The sequence below is a fragment of the Neolamprologus brichardi genome, unplaced genomic scaffold, assembly GCF_056152115.1.
Source record: "Neolamprologus brichardi isolate AB-2024 unplaced genomic scaffold, ASM5615211v1 NODE_ptg000084l+_length_38058_cov_1, whole genome shotgun sequence".
Taxonomy (NCBI): domain Eukaryota; kingdom Metazoa; phylum Chordata; class Actinopteri; order Cichliformes; family Cichlidae; genus Neolamprologus; species Neolamprologus brichardi.
The window spans coordinates 22501-38058 of record NW_028270063.1 but is presented as its reverse complement, the minus strand read 5'-3'; the positions used below and the strand labels follow the sequence as shown (position 1 = coordinate 38058).

Below are 15558 nucleotides of genomic sequence, written 5' to 3'. Positions count from 1 at the left end.
GACAGGCGTGTTGCAGTCATATGGCAGGCGTGTTGCAGTCATATGGCAGGCGTGTTGCAGTCATATGGCAGGCGTGTTGCAGACGTGTTGCAGTCGTGTTTCTGGTGTGTTGCAGTCGTGTTTCTGGTGTGTTGCAGTCATATGGCAGGCGTGTTGCAGACGTGTTGCAGTCGTGTTTCTGGTGTGTTGCAGTCGTGTTTCTGGTGTGTTGCAGTCGTGTTTCTGGTGTGTTGCAGTCGTGTTTCTGGTGTGTTGCAGTCGTGTTTCTGGTGTGTTTCAGTCGTATGACAGGCGTGTTTCAGGCGTGTTTCTGGGGTGTTTCAGTCGTGTTTCTGGGGTGTTTCAGTCGTGTTTCTGGGGTGTTTCAGTCATGTTGCAGGCGTGTTGCAGTAGTGTTTCTGGGGTGTTTCAGGCGTGTTGCAGTAGTGTTTCTGGGGTGTTGCAGGCATGTTTCAGGCGTGTAGCAGGCGTGTTGCAGTCGTGTTTCTGGTGTGTTGCAGATGTGTTTCAGTCGTGTTGCAGATGTGTTTCAGGCATGTTGCAGGCGTGTTTCTGGGGTGTTTCAGTCGTATGACAGACGTGTTGCAGGCGTGTTTCTGGGGTGTTTCAGTCATGTTGCAGGCGTGTTGCAGTCGTGTTTCTGGTGTGTTGCAGGCGTGTTTCAGGGGTGTTTCAGTCATGTTGCAGGCGTGTTGCAGTCGTGTATCTGGTATGTTGCAGGCGTGTTTCTGGGGTGTTTCAGTCATGTTGCAGGCATGTTGCAGGCATGTTGCAGGCGTGTTTCTGGGGTGTTTCAGTCATGTTGCAGGCATGTTGCAGGCGTGTTTCAGTTGTTGTTGTGTTGTTGGTGTGTTCAAGATGTGTTGGAGGTGTATTACAAGTGCGTTGTCGACATGTTGCACGTGTGTTTCAGTTGTGTTGCAGACGTGTTGCAGGCGTGTTTCAGGCGTGTAGCAGGCGTGTTGTTGGTGTGTTGCAGTCATTTGACAGGTGTGTTGCAGGCGTGTTGCAGTTGTTTCTGGTGTGCTGCAGTCATTTGACAGGTGTGTTGCAGGCGTGTTGCAGTTGTTTCTGGTGTGCTGCAGTCATTTGACAGGTCACTTGTGTTGGAGTCATGTTAGAGGTGTGTTGCAGGTGTGGTTACGGTGTGTTGCAGGCGTGTTTCAGGCGTGTAGCAGGCGTTTTGTTGGTGTGTTGCAGTCATTTGACAGGCGTGTTGCCGACGTGTTTCTGGTGTGTTTCAGTCGTGTTGCAGGCGTGTTTATGGGGTGTTGCAGTCATATGACAGGCATGTTGCAGGCGTGTTTCTGGGGTATTTCAGCCTTGTGACAGGTGTGTTGCAGGCGTGTTGCAGTCGAGTTTCTGGTGTGCTGCAGTCATATGACAGGCGTGTTGCAGGCGTGTCTCGTGTTTTTTTGTCGTGTGACAGGTGTGTTGCCGGTGTGCTTCACTTGTGTTGGAGTCATGTTAGAGGTGTGTTGCAGGTGTGTTTCAGGCGTGTTGCAGTCGTGTTTCAGTCGTATGACAGACGTGTTGCAGGCGTGTTTCTGGGGTGTTTCAGTCATGTTGCAGGCGTGTAGCAGGCGTGTTGTTGGTGTGTTGCAGTCATTTGACAGGCGTGTTGCAGGCGTGTTGCAGGCGTGTTGTTGGTGTGTTGCAGTCATTTGACAGGCATGTTGCAGTCGTGTTTCTGGTGTGTTACAGTCATTTGACAGGTGTGTTTCAGGCGTGTAGCAGTCGAGTTTCTGGTGTGCTGCAGTCATATGACAGGCGTGTTGCAGGCGTGTCTCTCGTGTTTTTTTGTCGTGTGACAGGTGTTGCACGTGTGTTCAGGCGTGTAGCAGGCGTGTTGTTGGTGTGTTGCAGTCATTTGACAGGCATGTTGCAGTCGTGTTTCTGGTGTGTTACAGTCATATGACAGGCGTGTTGCAGGCGTGTTGCAGTCGAGTTTCTGGTGTGCTGCAGTCATATGACAGGCGTGTTGCAGGCGTGTCTCTCGTGTTTTTTTGTCGTGTGACAGGTGTTGCACGTGTGTTCAGGCGTGTAGCAGGCGTGTTGTTGGTGTGCTGCAGTCATTTGACAGGTCACTTGTGTTGGAGTCATGTTAGAGGTGTGTTGCAGGTGTGGTTACGGTGTGTTGCAGGGGTGTTGTTGGCATGTTGCTGGTTTGATTAACATGTGTTGCAGGCGTGTTCCTGGGTTGTTTCAGTTGTGTTGCACATGTGTTGTTGGTGTGTTCAACATGTGTTGGAGGTGCATTACAAGTGCGTTGTCGACATGTTGCACGTGTGTTTCAGTTGTGTTGCAGGCGTGTTGTTGGTGTGCTGCAGTCATTTGACAGGTGTGTTGCAGGCGTGTCTCTCGTGTGTTTTTGTTGTGTGACAGGTGTTGCACGTGTGTTCAGTTGTGTTGCAGGCGTGTTGTTGGTGTGTTGCAGGTACTTTGTGTGTTGACCTGCAGGTTTCAGGAAAGTGTTTGTGAGTGTTTTTATTCCAAGCTGGCAATAATTTTAATGTCAGGATGTCTTCATACAGCAAGCTGCACTGATTGGTCATTAAGCTGTGGTTCACTTTCCTCTCTTGTGATTGGTTGATATGTTGGGCTGGTCCATGGTACACAGCCAAAGCTCCGTCCTGATGAGGCGTCAGCAATCAAAACACCACAGAGACTGTTAAAAGCAGCTCGTCATGTTTGCTCAAAGCTTGAAGCACAAATGTTTTGGTCCTTTTAAACTTTATCGTTTTGCTGTTGCAGGACGTCTGAGGGGGTGCACCCCCGCCTCCTGACTTCTGCTGCTGTCACTTGAGCATCCAGAGGCTTCACCTGTCCGTCGCAGCAGATTTTCACTCTGTAAAGATGTAAGTATGGTCACCCTTCAGAACCACGCTAATGTTCCTCTGAAGCTCGCTTGCTGCCAGCCAATCATGCGACAGGCTGACTCAGTGCTGAGCTCTAAGTGTCTGCTCACATTTGCAGCCTTTCATTTAATCAGAGCTCTGTGACTGTCAGTCCTCTGCATGCAGCTTCATCACATGAAACTCGCATGTGACAGTTTTCATGATTCACGTCACACGGTGTGTCTGCGGTCCACCAACAGATATACAACATTATAAAAACAGTCCAGAGCCTTCCTCCGTCGTGTCATCATCATCATCTACAGTCTGTTTGTAATGATGAAGATGAGCAGAGATGAAGCATCAGTCCAGTCCTGTCGCTCACAGACGGCAGGAAGCTCGATGCCAAACGCTTCTCTTTGTGTATCTGTGTTCAAGACATGGAGGATGTAACAGCCACTCGTGGCTCTTTCCAGCACCTCCAAAATCATAGGAAGCAGATCTGTACCGGAGCCAGGAGCTGCTTGGCGAGCTTCCCCTCGTGTTCCCGGCGTGCATCAAATGAGAGGAGAACACAAAGAGCCGATTTCAGGCGCCGTGACATCAGGATTTCACAGAGCTTAACAGACGTGTCACCGTGCCGCCCAAATCTGAGGCCTGCAGATCGATTACAGCGTGGATTAGCTGTGAGCTCGCTGCACACGCCGTACATTAATGCAACACACAGTCACAGGCCCAAGGGGGCGGAGCCTCCAACAACCAACCTCCATTCAGCCTCCATCGTCTGCTTTACACGATTCTCAGTTACCCTGCTCTACGGGATGGTACTTCACTACACACAGACACACACACACACACTCACACACACACGCACACTCACCCCAGTGATACCAGTCTCACTGAAAACTCTTTGGTGGTTCTGATGGTTCATCCTGCGTCACCGGGCCACAGAGGTGAGCCGCCGCTCGGGCCGGCTGACTGGTGATTTATGGGCGCACAAACAGGAAGCTGTCAGCAGCTGATTCCTATCTCCTGTCTCCGTGAGCGCAGCACAGCTCAGCTGACTCGAGGAACACAGACTGTAAAGTAAAGATGGATTCTGTGACCAAATCCAAATATAACTGTGAAAAAATCTGATTGGCTGCTGTTCAAATATCAGAAATGACATCAGCTTCCTTCCACTGACCGTCATGAAGGTCGAGCTGAATCTGAGGCCGGGTCAGCGCGCTGTGACATCACCAACATCAGTCTGAGCGCTCTCAGACGTCGGTGTTCAGAGTGGGGTTAATGTGGGTGGAGCAAGTTGATCTAACACCCACGTCACACAGTGTCAGCGTCACTAACAAGCCTGCGAGCTGCTGATGGACACTTGAAGCTGTGCGCCGCTGTGTCGGGGAGCACTGGCATGTTCACGTTAGCGTGTTCGCTCCCTCGCAGCGCCGCGGCGTATCGATCAGCCCATGTGTAATCAGTCAGACGGGACGCCGCTGAACCAGATCAGATCTGAATGTGGTCTTTGTGTAAATCAGTGTGCACGAGTGTGAAAGGTCATGTGCCCCGAGGACGACGATCCAGACAGCAGGACGGGGCTTGGATCACACGGGTGGAGGTGAAGTCCAGACCAGCACCTGACGGAGGGGCCCTGTGGAGTCAGGGGGTGCAGGGTTAGAAGCAGGTCCTCCTTAAACGGCTCCTGTTGGCCGATATCGACGCGTTTAAACGGCTGGAGGCGGCGCCGGCGGCGGCGGCACAGCTGATGGTGATGAGCTGAGGCTGATTCACTGGATGAGATGAAAGCAGCTCTCATTTGTGCTCCTGTCTGCTTCTTCACAGAGGAGCTGCTGTTTCCTTGATACCTGCACCCAGCAGGAAATGTTGCCTAATTACCAGCAGTCACAGCGCGCCGCCATGGTTTCCGTCCTGCGTCACGGACAGATGTGGCGCTGGAAGCGACCACAGCAGACCGAACGTTTATGTTTATCAGTGCTCAGAGGTCATGTGACATTTAGGGGATGTCACAAATACTCAACACCATCGTTACGGGGGCGTGGCCTCTCTGACTGACAGGTAGCTGCTGTCTGCCAGAACCCGACCTCCCAGTCTGTAGCTGTGTCCCAAAACGTCGGCTGCTTCCTCCCGAGGCCGCATTTGAAGGCCGATTACGTCACAGCGACGCGACGAAGGCTGTCCCAATTCGTCGACTCCTTCAAATGCGTCCTTCATTTCCCCGAATTTGAAGGATGGGTCGGGTGTGTCCTTCGTGGCCCACCATATCCCAGAATTCATAGCGTAGTCCAGCCAGTTTCGGTTTCCAACAATGGCGGCCGCTACTGAGTTTTAAAATTACTCTTATTAATCTTTCTGGGTCACAAAATAAACTTTTTACATATTTTCAGGCGAGAATCTGTGTAAACATCAAATATCTGCTCTGTTTATCAAGATATCGCATATTTGCAAAACTGCGCCGGTGTTTTCGGAGACGTCTGTTACCCACCAGCTCGATAGCGAGCCGGGGGGGTTCAAGGGTCACTCGAGCTGGCGAGAGCAGCGGACCCCCGGCTTCATCGTTTTCAGACCCACCGCTGTCTTTTGCTCCTCAGGTTAAACATGATATATAAGTCGCTTAGATAACTTAAAAATGTTATTGTTGGGCTTTTTTCTGTGTTTTATTTGTTCCTGAGTAAATCAGTTTGGCTGAGATCAAAATTATTAGATTAAATAAAACTTTATTAATCCCCCATTAGACCAGGCCATGTGTCTCAGGCTTGTCTCACTGAATGAGGCTTCTTTGTCTCTGAGCAGCAAACTAATGATTTAAGGAATCACACACACACACACACACACACACACACACACACCTGATCATCTCCCAAAGACACACCTGGACAAGTCCTGAAATTGACCAGCCCCTACTTGGCCCCAGCTGTCCCCTGGGCTGGGTACAGCTCCCAGAGATTAGACTGAGCCGGGCTCCTCCTAATGTAAGTGTCAGTCCCATAAAGCAGCTGGGCAGAGCTGCAGAGATGACCGGCGTCCTGAGTGGACACACATCGTCCTCCCACTCTGGGACTTCCTGTCTGTTCTTCACGTCTTTGATCTTTTGTGATGTTGAGCTTTTTTACCTGCTGCTGTTTGACTCGTGTTGATTTCAGAGGAAATGCCTGTTCGTGTGATCGTGTAGGGCTGATGGTGCCAGAATACATGCGTGTGGATGTGTTTGATGCAGCTGCCTGTAGTGCAGGGCGGAGGATAACGTCTGGATCAGCTGCTGGTGTTTTCACTGTAGCAGCGAGCCGCTCTCGCCACATGTCTGTAGCAACAGTGCTTGTGTTGGAGCTGATGTGTCCCCTGTGATGCACAGGTCCCTGAACACATCGCCGTCCTCTGCAGTCGCACACGTCTGTCCTGCGTCGTGGTTTTGGGTTGTCGTGCCTCAGAGTTCCTGACTTTGGATTGGCTGCTCTGAGCTCCGATCTCTGACTGAACGTGAATCTGATTGGTCAGTTGAACCCGTTTCATCACCGGCGCTCCCGGCTGCAGGTCGCCACCTCCTCCTGTCTCAGCCTGTCATCCTGCAGCATGTGGGGGGCGTGGCCTGGTGCTCGAAGCACTAATGCACGCAGTGATCATTCTATCAGCTTTCCTCAGATCAGGGCTGATTACATGGCAGCCATGTTGGAAATGACCAGAAACGGTGAGCCGTATGTGACCATGGCGACGCGCTCGCTCCTCGGGGAGCAGTTTGTGGGCATGCTCAGACTCCTCCGCGTTCCACCGCCTGCCTCCTCCTCACACCTTGTAATGGAGAGGAGGAAGGTGTTGGCACCAGCGGCCTCCATCATGTGTCTGATGAGGAGGAAGAAAAGTGATATTTTCAGATCCAAAACTGGAGGAGGGAGTGACGCCTCCTTCACTCTCCTCCATTTCTAGGCCAGCGAATAAAGAGGAGGAGGAGTGGACTCGTCACCTCTGGGACCGCCTCCTCCACCTTTCATTTGTCAGGTGTGAGGTGAGGGAGAGGAGAGCGTTCACCTTCATGCTCGCTCACTGTGACACCAGCGAGCTGAGGAGGGGCTTGCCTACAGGGGGCGCCCTCGGCAACATCAGCTCCTATTGACCTGCAGCACACAAACACACACATTCTCGTTTTTATGTCTTAGTGAGGACATCTAATTGACATACTGCTTTCTTGCTGCTTACCATAACCCTGAGCCTAGCTGTAACCCTGACACTAAAACCACATTTTGAGTCTAAAAAATGTCTTCAAACTCATGAGGACGAGCATTTTTGTCCTCATTAGTGACTGTTGGTCCCCACAACCGTATGTAAACAGGCACTCACACACACAGTGGGACTGTGGGGCCTTCAGGAGATCAGAGAACATCAGAGAACATCAGAGAACATCAGAGAACAGATGCTCCTGTTATCTGAATTAAAAACACAGAAAAATATCTGCTGCAGTGTTTGATCGGTCGTGAGCATACAGGTGGACAGGTGGATAATAAAAAATAACAGAATACTCTGGGAGCTGTGTGATGTCACAGAGAGGGAATATCCTGGTGAGGACAGAAAAGCTCCGCCCACCTACTGGTCAAACCTGCTGTTTACAAGGGAACCCAATCAGAAGCAAGCTGTTAAAGGGGAGGGGCTAAAACAGCTTGTTTCAGACGCAGACGAACCGCTGTCCACGAAGCAGCGGAGGAGAAAAGGAACAGAGAAGGTTGGAGTTACTGCTCATGCAGCCTCGCTGGGCGCTCTGCTAACGACTGAACATTACAGCGCCTGATAACAAGTCAACAAACGAGCAGGCAACAGTGCACTGACTCTGGACTGGTCCCTGTGTCCGTGCAGGTGTGGGTGGTGTGAACACGGCACACCTGTGCAGCTATGAGTGCTCTGTGTTAATGTGCTGACGGCCAGAATCGATCGCAGGTTTGACGCCCGTCGGGTGACTGCGCGGCTAACGGCTGAGTGATATGCTAATCCTCAGGATTTATAGATGTGGCTGAAGAGCGGTGAACTCTGACAGGTGTCTGTGAAGGTTCTCAGTCATCCAGGTCATCGTAGTCTAAGGAGCTTGCAAAGAAAAGCGTCTGGACTTCTTTAAGTTGCTTGAAGACGTTTCACCTTCATCCGAGAAGCTTCTTCAGTTCTAAGGTCAAATGGTGGAGAGTCCCAGATTTAAACCTAGTGGGAGTTTCCCCCCAACGAGGGACAAAAGGACCGCCTGATGATCCTCTAGTCACATGATTAGGTAGATCAGCCACAATCAGCCAGGGTTTCAGGTGAGCTCATTGTGAAACCTGGCCCCACCCTATCATGTGATTCCTGAGGTCAGATGGCCCAGGATGTGAGTGGGCGTTAAGGCGTCTGGGAAGTTGGTGTCGTAAACCACCGCCTCTGTTCAAAGATGGTCGCTCACAGTGGACATAGATGCTTCTTTCACTCCTCTTTCAAACCATCTGTCCTCTCTGTCCAACATGTGAACATTAGTATGGGCTCAAAATGTGGTCATAAATATTTTGTACTTGTAAAAAAGATTTGTGTGTGGACTTAGCCAAAAAAAACCCTGCAAGTTACAAGTACGACTTTTGACCCTATTTTTCTTCCTTTCATCTGATTGGTCAATGTCATGTCAATCACAAATGTAACTATCCAATCAGAGAGCAGATGGGTTTGGCTGTCGGAGGGGGCTTTTTTGAACTGCCTTCTTTGCTCTTCTATGTTGTTCCATGGCACAACATAGAAGAGCTCCTAAGACGGTGAACTCTGACCTCTCTGTCTAACCTTCACCTCTTTCTGTGTCTTTCTCCTGACAGCTGACGTCCGCCATGACCTGCTGACATCACCGTCCCACCGCCCCCTCCTCCTTCCATTTCTTTCCTCGCAATGGCCCTGACCTGTTGGCTGTCGCCATGGCGACCCCCAACCCTGCTGCTGCTGCTGCTGCTCACTTCCTGGTTGCCGGCTGAGTCAGCTTCAACCACGCCCTTCCCCAAAGACCTGGAGCCGATCAGCGTGGTCAGCTCTGAGCGTGAGTATCGCGCGATGGTGATGATGTCGTCCCGCTGTGGTCGTTTCACATCGCTATAGCAACCGTTCCTTCATCTGATTGGACGGAGACAATTTATCTCTGCTGTGTTCCTGTTTGTTCTGATTTAACTGACCACACCCACATTTGTGAGCATGCTCTCCACACACACACACACACACACACACACACACACACACACACACACACACACACACACACACACACACACACACGTTCATGTTTTTGTGCGTTTACAGAGTCCTTTCAGTACCCGGGGTTTCAGGGTTTGCTGCAGGACAACGACACGCTGAGGCTGGGGCTGGACTTCCAGAGGATGCTACGGATCAACCACGTGCTGTACATCGCAGCGAGGTCGGCACGCACGCACGCACGCACATGCACGCACACTTGTGTGTTTTCAGCAGTAAACTAGTAAACGTGACCTGTGAGGACATACATGTTTTTAGTGACATCATCAAAGATGATTTTGCCGTCTGGACACGCCCACAGGCTCTGCTTTATTGACATAATGCAGCATAAATATCCCAAGAACGATAGCGAGTTTCCCGTAGCTGCACGCTGCACTGCAGCAGTGAGTCGTCAGCTGGCTCAACGTGAACATCAAAGTGTTCCTATTGGCTCTAAATCGTTTTAGTCTCTTTAAATGATGATTTGATGTTCCTGTCAGTTTAAACCTGAGGCTGGAAATCAAAGAGACATTTTTCACGTTTTCTGTCCATAAACTGGTTTTATTGTTGATCCTGAAAATCAAATCCAGCTCAGAGAGCAACAGTCAGGAATGACTCGTGACCATGAACGTACCTTTACCCAGGTGAACGTCTGCCAGTGTTTCCTGCTGCACTCTGAGAGGATCTTGGTTCCCGTTTGTCACATAAACAGCAGAATGAATATTTCTGGAAACAGGAAGTGACCATCGGACGTACTTTGGCCTCCGGATGGTTCCAGCCTGCCCGGCTGACGTTTAGCTTCGCTGTTAGTTTGCTCATTAAAACATTCAGCCATGAAGTCACGAGGACTTTGTGCCACGCAGCAGGTCTTTGTAGAAAGTGCGACAGAAGTTCTTACGTCAGTTTTTTGGAGTATCACAATAGCCCTTTGGAGCTTGAGTATTGTTAAGATCCCTCACCGTGGGGCAGAGCACATACATGAGGATCCGTGTTTTTAGGACACGGCGAGCACGCAAGGATCTGGGGCGAGTCTTTGAAGAGGGCCTGAGAGCGGTCGAGACTTCATCACTGAATATGTTTTATCAGAAACAGAATCAACAGCAAAATCAATAATGAACAGCTGTCAGTGTTCCTGATAGGAAGTGCATCATCGCTGAGGCTGACTCTGTGCTTTGACCTCCGCAGGGATCACGTGTTCGCAGTCAACCTGACGACGGCTTCGGGGGAGTTCGTCCCACAGCTGGTGAGTGCGATCGCTCGGTAAACACACAACGGCATGGCTGCGTGGGGTTGTCAGGGTGTCGCCGCCGAGCGTTCCTCACACGCAGTCTTAGGATAAAATGTTCAGAGACAAATGCAACGATCTGTGAGTGCACGTGAAGGCAGTCGGAGCTGTGAGGTGTGTTTGAGGTGTAAGACATCGGACCGAGGCTGTGGAAGCTGAGCCGACCTCGGAGCAGCTCGCTGACAGGATTCCTAGAAGCTAAAGGAGGTTCTTACACGTGCGTCACATCACAACATCACGTCAGAGCGTGGGGTTCAGTGCACGTCACCACGCTGGACGCCCTGTCACAGCTGGCCCTGTCCATGCAGGGTTAAAGGGAGGGGACCGAGGATAGACCTCTGTGGCACTCCACGTCACAGTGGGTGTGGAAGAGCATCGCCAGCAGCGTCGTGTGAAACAAAAAGAGTGAACTGGTCCAGAAAAATGTTCTGCTTCGAGCTCCCTCCTCCTCCCGTCGCTGCAGCTCGTCGTTTTAAAAGCCAAGAAAGAAAAGTTAGTGTCAGGCTGGACATTTTGGCGTCCAGGTGGAGGGTTATCGTCACGATAACCCTCCACCTGGACGCCAAAATGTCCTCCAGCGTGAGAGAGGAGCCAGGTGGAGGTGAGAGATGCTCCTGTTCTGTTGGGCAGACAGAAACCGGAGATGTTTCCTTCTCCTCCGTCAGCGATGATGTCAGCGTGCCGCGCTGCTCGCTGCAGCCTGTGGTGCTGACGGGTGTCTGCGTGGACCTGCTGCTGAGCGAGTGGGCGTCTGCTCACGGTGCTCGCTGTAAATATCAGCGCGCACAACAACACTGTGCGTGACGCACAAAGGCCGCGCTTCCTTTGATCTGCACACGTCCTCCTGATCAAAGAGAAGAGGTTACGGGGGCTCCTCGCGGTAATGGGCCTCCCGGTGCATTGTGGGACGGCGGGCGGCGGCAGCTCTTTGATGTGAGCTGTTACTCTCGTTATCAGTGCTCCGACCTGAGCGGCACGGCGAGGACCACGCTGGTCTGTGTGCGCTTTAATCTGCAATTATGGCCTCGTGTTCTCGTCGGGTTTAGCACGTTTTACCACGGCGCCCACATCTGTTCTTTTAGGGGAGAGACGGGAATAATCTGTATCCCGCTGGGATCTAATCCCATTTCTTTAAATCCAACATGAATAAAAGGGTCAATACGCTTTACAGGCGCTGTAGCCCCGCCTCTTTCAAGCTGCAGGCTGGGCTTTTGTCTGTCGAGGTTATCTGTAGGCGTGTTTACATTTTCTGGCGTGGTATCAGACCTGTTGACGCTGCCTCTGATGCACGCTGAGCGTGAGTGAAATGGTGCTCGCTGCGAGGCTGCACGCTGAGGCGTCCTGTTTCTATTTTAAAACCCAAATCAGCCCAAATAGGTCGCGATGACTCAGCAGCTGAGAATGAAGCATGCTGGGTTATTTTAGCAGGTCTCAGGCGTAGAACGTCGGTGCTGATGGAGAGCGTGAAAAGGTGGCTGTTTGGTGTTGGGGTTGAGACGGAGGTTGTGTGTGTGAGCTGTTGCTCCGCCTCCTCGTTCACGTCTAATCAAACCTCTGTCCCCCACATGCTGAGGAAATCACGCCCTCACTTTGCTCTTCCTGTTTCAGAAGCTGACGTGGAAGTCCAACGACGTCAGCAAGTGCACGGTCAGAGGGAAGAACAGCGTGAGTTCACCTCCACCTCTGCTTCTGCAGCTCCGTCAGCTTTCCTCACAGTTCTAACTCTGCCTTTGTGTTCCAGGACGAGTGCTACAACTACGTGAAGGTGTTGGTGCCTCGAAACGACGAGACGCTGTTTGCCTGCGGGACCAACGCCTTCAACCCGACCTGCCGAAACTACAAGGTGAGCTTCAGGGCGCGCTCGTGGAGGGGGCTTTAAAGAACTCACAGCTGCGTTGTGTCTCCTTCTGCAGCTCAATATTAAATTCGATAGCTTTTACACTGCAGCGTGTCGCAGTTCCTCCAGCCCAGAGAGCGCGCACTTAATTAGACTTTAATTTTATTAATTTTCTTTACGTATTTGGCTGCGTGTGGATTATGAGACAGTCGATCATTAAAGGCAAGCTCATTTTTCCCCTCTTCAGCTTTTTCTTGTGAGTGTTTGAGGGCTGAATTAAAGTCATCCCAATGAGACGTGTTCACCGGATCCTTTCACACAATACTGCACGGACATCAAACCCACTTTACATGGACAGCCCACTTTGACCTTCACTGGACCAGACCAGCCGTTTCTGTGTTTCCTACATGATGAAGAAACTCTGCAGTGAAGAAATAAACGTTCTGCTCGCTCGGTGGCCAGACTGTCCTGTAAATTTCAAACAGAAAGTTGTTGTTTGTCCCCCGCTGTTGATCCACTTTAAAAAACAGATTTCTAAAGCAGACAGTCAAAAAACAGCAACTTTGATCTACTACATAATTACTTTAGTGTGGGATGAAAGTCCTCAGAGTAGAGCTGTGTGAGCCGTAAGAGCAGGAACAGCTCTGAAAGTTCTTAAAATACAAAATATGTCTAAACTATGAGGGGGAGGGGCTATGGCTGCGAGCTCTCTGTGAGGTCACAGCTCAGTGGGCTCATATCAGCCTCTAGGTTCAAGTGTGGAATCACTGAGCGGGTGGATGTCGGGTGGGGTTGCACGATGTCGGGCGCTTGGATGTCGAGCTGTTTTATGTCTCGTGGATGTCGGGTGGGGTTGGCACAATGTCGGGCGCTTGGGTGTCGGGTGGGGTTGGCACAATGTCGGGCGCTTGGGTGTCGGGTGGGGTTGGCACAATGTCGGGCGCTTGGGTGTCGGGTGGGGTTGGCACAATGTCGGGCGCTTGGGTGTCGGGTGGGGTTGGCACAATGTCGGGCGCTTGGGTGTCGGGTTTGGTTGGCACAATGTCGGGCGCTTGGGTGTCGGGTGGGGTTGGCACAATGTCGGGCGCTTGGGTGTCGGGTGGGGTTGGCACAATGTCGGGCGCTTGGGTGTCGGGTTTGGTTGGCACAATGTCGGGCGCTTGGGTGTCGGGTGGGGTTGGCACAATGTCGGGCGCTTGGGTGTCGGGTGGGGTTGGCACAATGTCGGGCGCTTGGGTGTCGGGTGGGGTTGGAACAATGTCGGGCGCTTGGGTGTCGGGTGGGGTTGGCACAATGTCGGGCGCTTGGGTGTCGGGTGGGGTTGGCACAATGTCGGGCGCTTGGGTGTCGGGTGGGGTTGGCACAATGTCGGGCGCTTGGGTGTCTGGTTTGGTTGGCACAATGTCGGGCGCTTGGGTGTCGGGTGGGGTTGGCACAATGTCGGGCGCTTGGGTGTCGGGTGGGGTTGGAACAATGTCGGGCGCTTGGGTGTCGGGTGGGGTTGGCACAATGTCGGGCGCTTGGGTGTCGGGTTTGGTTGGAACAATGTCGGGCGCTTGGGTGTCGGGTGGGGTTGGCACAATGTCGGGCGCTTGGGTGTCGGGTTTGGTTGGAACAATGTCGGGCGCTTGGGTGTCGGGTGGGGTTGGCACAATGTCGGGCGCTTGGGTGTCGGGTTTGGTTGGCACAATGTCGGGCGCTTGGGTGTCGGGTGGGGTTGGCACAATGTCGGGCGCTTGGGTGTCGGGTGGGGTTGGCACAATGTCGGGCGCTTGGGTGTCGGGTGGGGTTGGAACAATGTCGGGCGCTTGGGTGTCGGGTTTGGTTGGAACAATGTCGGGCGCTTGGGTGTCGGGTGGGGTTGGCACAATGTCGGGCGCTTGGGTGTCGGGTTTGGTTGGCACAATGTCGGGCGCTTGGGTGTCGGGTGGGGTTGGCACAATGTCGGGCGCTTGGGTGTCGGGTGGGGTTGGCACAATGTCGGGCGCTTGGGTGTCGGGTGGGGTTGGCACAATGTCGGGCGCTTGGGTGTCGGGTGGGGTTGGCACAATGTCGGGCGCTTGGGTGTCGGGTGGGGTTGGCACAATGTCGGGCGCTTGGGTGTCGGGTGGGGTTGGAACAATGTCGGGCGCTTGGGTGTCGGGTGGGGTTGGCACAATGTCGGGCGCTTGGGTGTCTGGTTTGGTTGGCACAATGTCGGGCGCTTGGGTGTCGGGTGGGGTTGGCACAATGTCGGGCGCTTGGGTGTCGGGTGGGGTTGGACCAATGTCGGACGAAATGCATTCTGGGATATTTAGCTGTACCAACTATACACAAGTAACCACCGATGCATGCTCGATAAAACGGGTGGAGCGAGAACACATCCGGGAATTTTTTGGGTTCTCGGCTTGATGCGTCCTTTGAATTGGAACAGTACTTGGTCTCCGACTGATGATGTATCACGAGTACACGAGTCCACGAGAACGCAAGTACGCACAAGTACGCACAAGTACGCACAAGTACGCATGTTGAGACAGGGCCTCAGAATCTCGATCAGCTGCAGTAAAATGTGAAAAAGGATGCAAACAGGAAACGGAGAGTGTCCCCCTTCAAAGTAAAAGTGGTGCCTTTTTGAAAGTTGCGGGTGCAGCAGTAAGACAGGTTTGCATGTGTATCCATGTGTAATAATGAGTGAAGGACTAATGAAAGGACCAATCACAGCTCAGTGGTGAGAGCGCCATCCTGCTGCTTCTGGACGTGAGTCATTCTGACATGAACTGAAGGTAATCACTTTGATATTTTGCGACTTATTACTTTCAAATGTTTAATATTTTAATTCCAGTCAATTAAATGGAGCCGTGCTTCCTGCTGAGTGCTGCTGCGATGATTACCACAGTCGCATAAAGTGAGCGCAGCCTTTGTTTCCCGTCACTGTTTCCTAACAACTCGCTCTGTGTCTGAGTGCGTCTGTTCTCTCCGTGCCCATTATCCTCTCAGCTCCCCCCGCCGTCACCAGCGTCGGGTTAATGAGCGCAGAGTTGACATGACGGCGTTCCCCGGATCCTAATTGAAAGTGTCAGATGGATCGGGACCCCTTGTCGAGACCTAACGACACTTTCACAACAAAAGCCACAATTTCAGGTGTCAATCCAGAACTGCGCTCTTTTTTTTTCCCCATCACGCCGCCGTGCCGCTGCGGTTTGATTGACAGCCAATGACCCCATTTAGCAGAAGCTTTGTGTGCTTTGAAACCTCCGGCGGTGAGAAGGAAACCTGCTCACCCGAAGCTCGCAGAGCGCTCTGTTCCCCTGGGAGGAGCTCAGCAGGCGGCACCTCTGACACGTGGCGCTTTCATCATACAGCAAAGAGCAGTTTTGTTAGCGAGGACCTGGAAACGCCTT

The 15558-nt window shown here is 52.1% G+C and overlaps 1 protein-coding gene across 1 annotated transcript in view; it reads left to right on the top strand.

Annotated features, from left to right (window-relative positions):
• Positions 1–2737: 2737 nt before the first annotated feature.
• The window catches only part of LOC102794763 (semaphorin-6D-like), a gene marked incomplete at its 3' end in the record, with an annotated part of 32067 nt that continues 19246 nt past the window's right edge, over positions 2738–15558 (top strand). The window contains exons 1-6 of the mRNA XM_087837059.1: positions 2738–2858; positions 8654–8868; positions 9126–9240; positions 10242–10299; positions 11950–12006; positions 12083–12184. Of these exons, the coding sequence (XP_087693185.1) occupies positions 8724–8868; positions 9126–9240; positions 10242–10299; positions 11950–12006; positions 12083–12184 (477 nt within the window). The remainder of the gene's footprint in view (positions 2859–8653; positions 8869–9125; positions 9241–10241; positions 10300–11949; positions 12007–12082; positions 12185–15558) is intronic.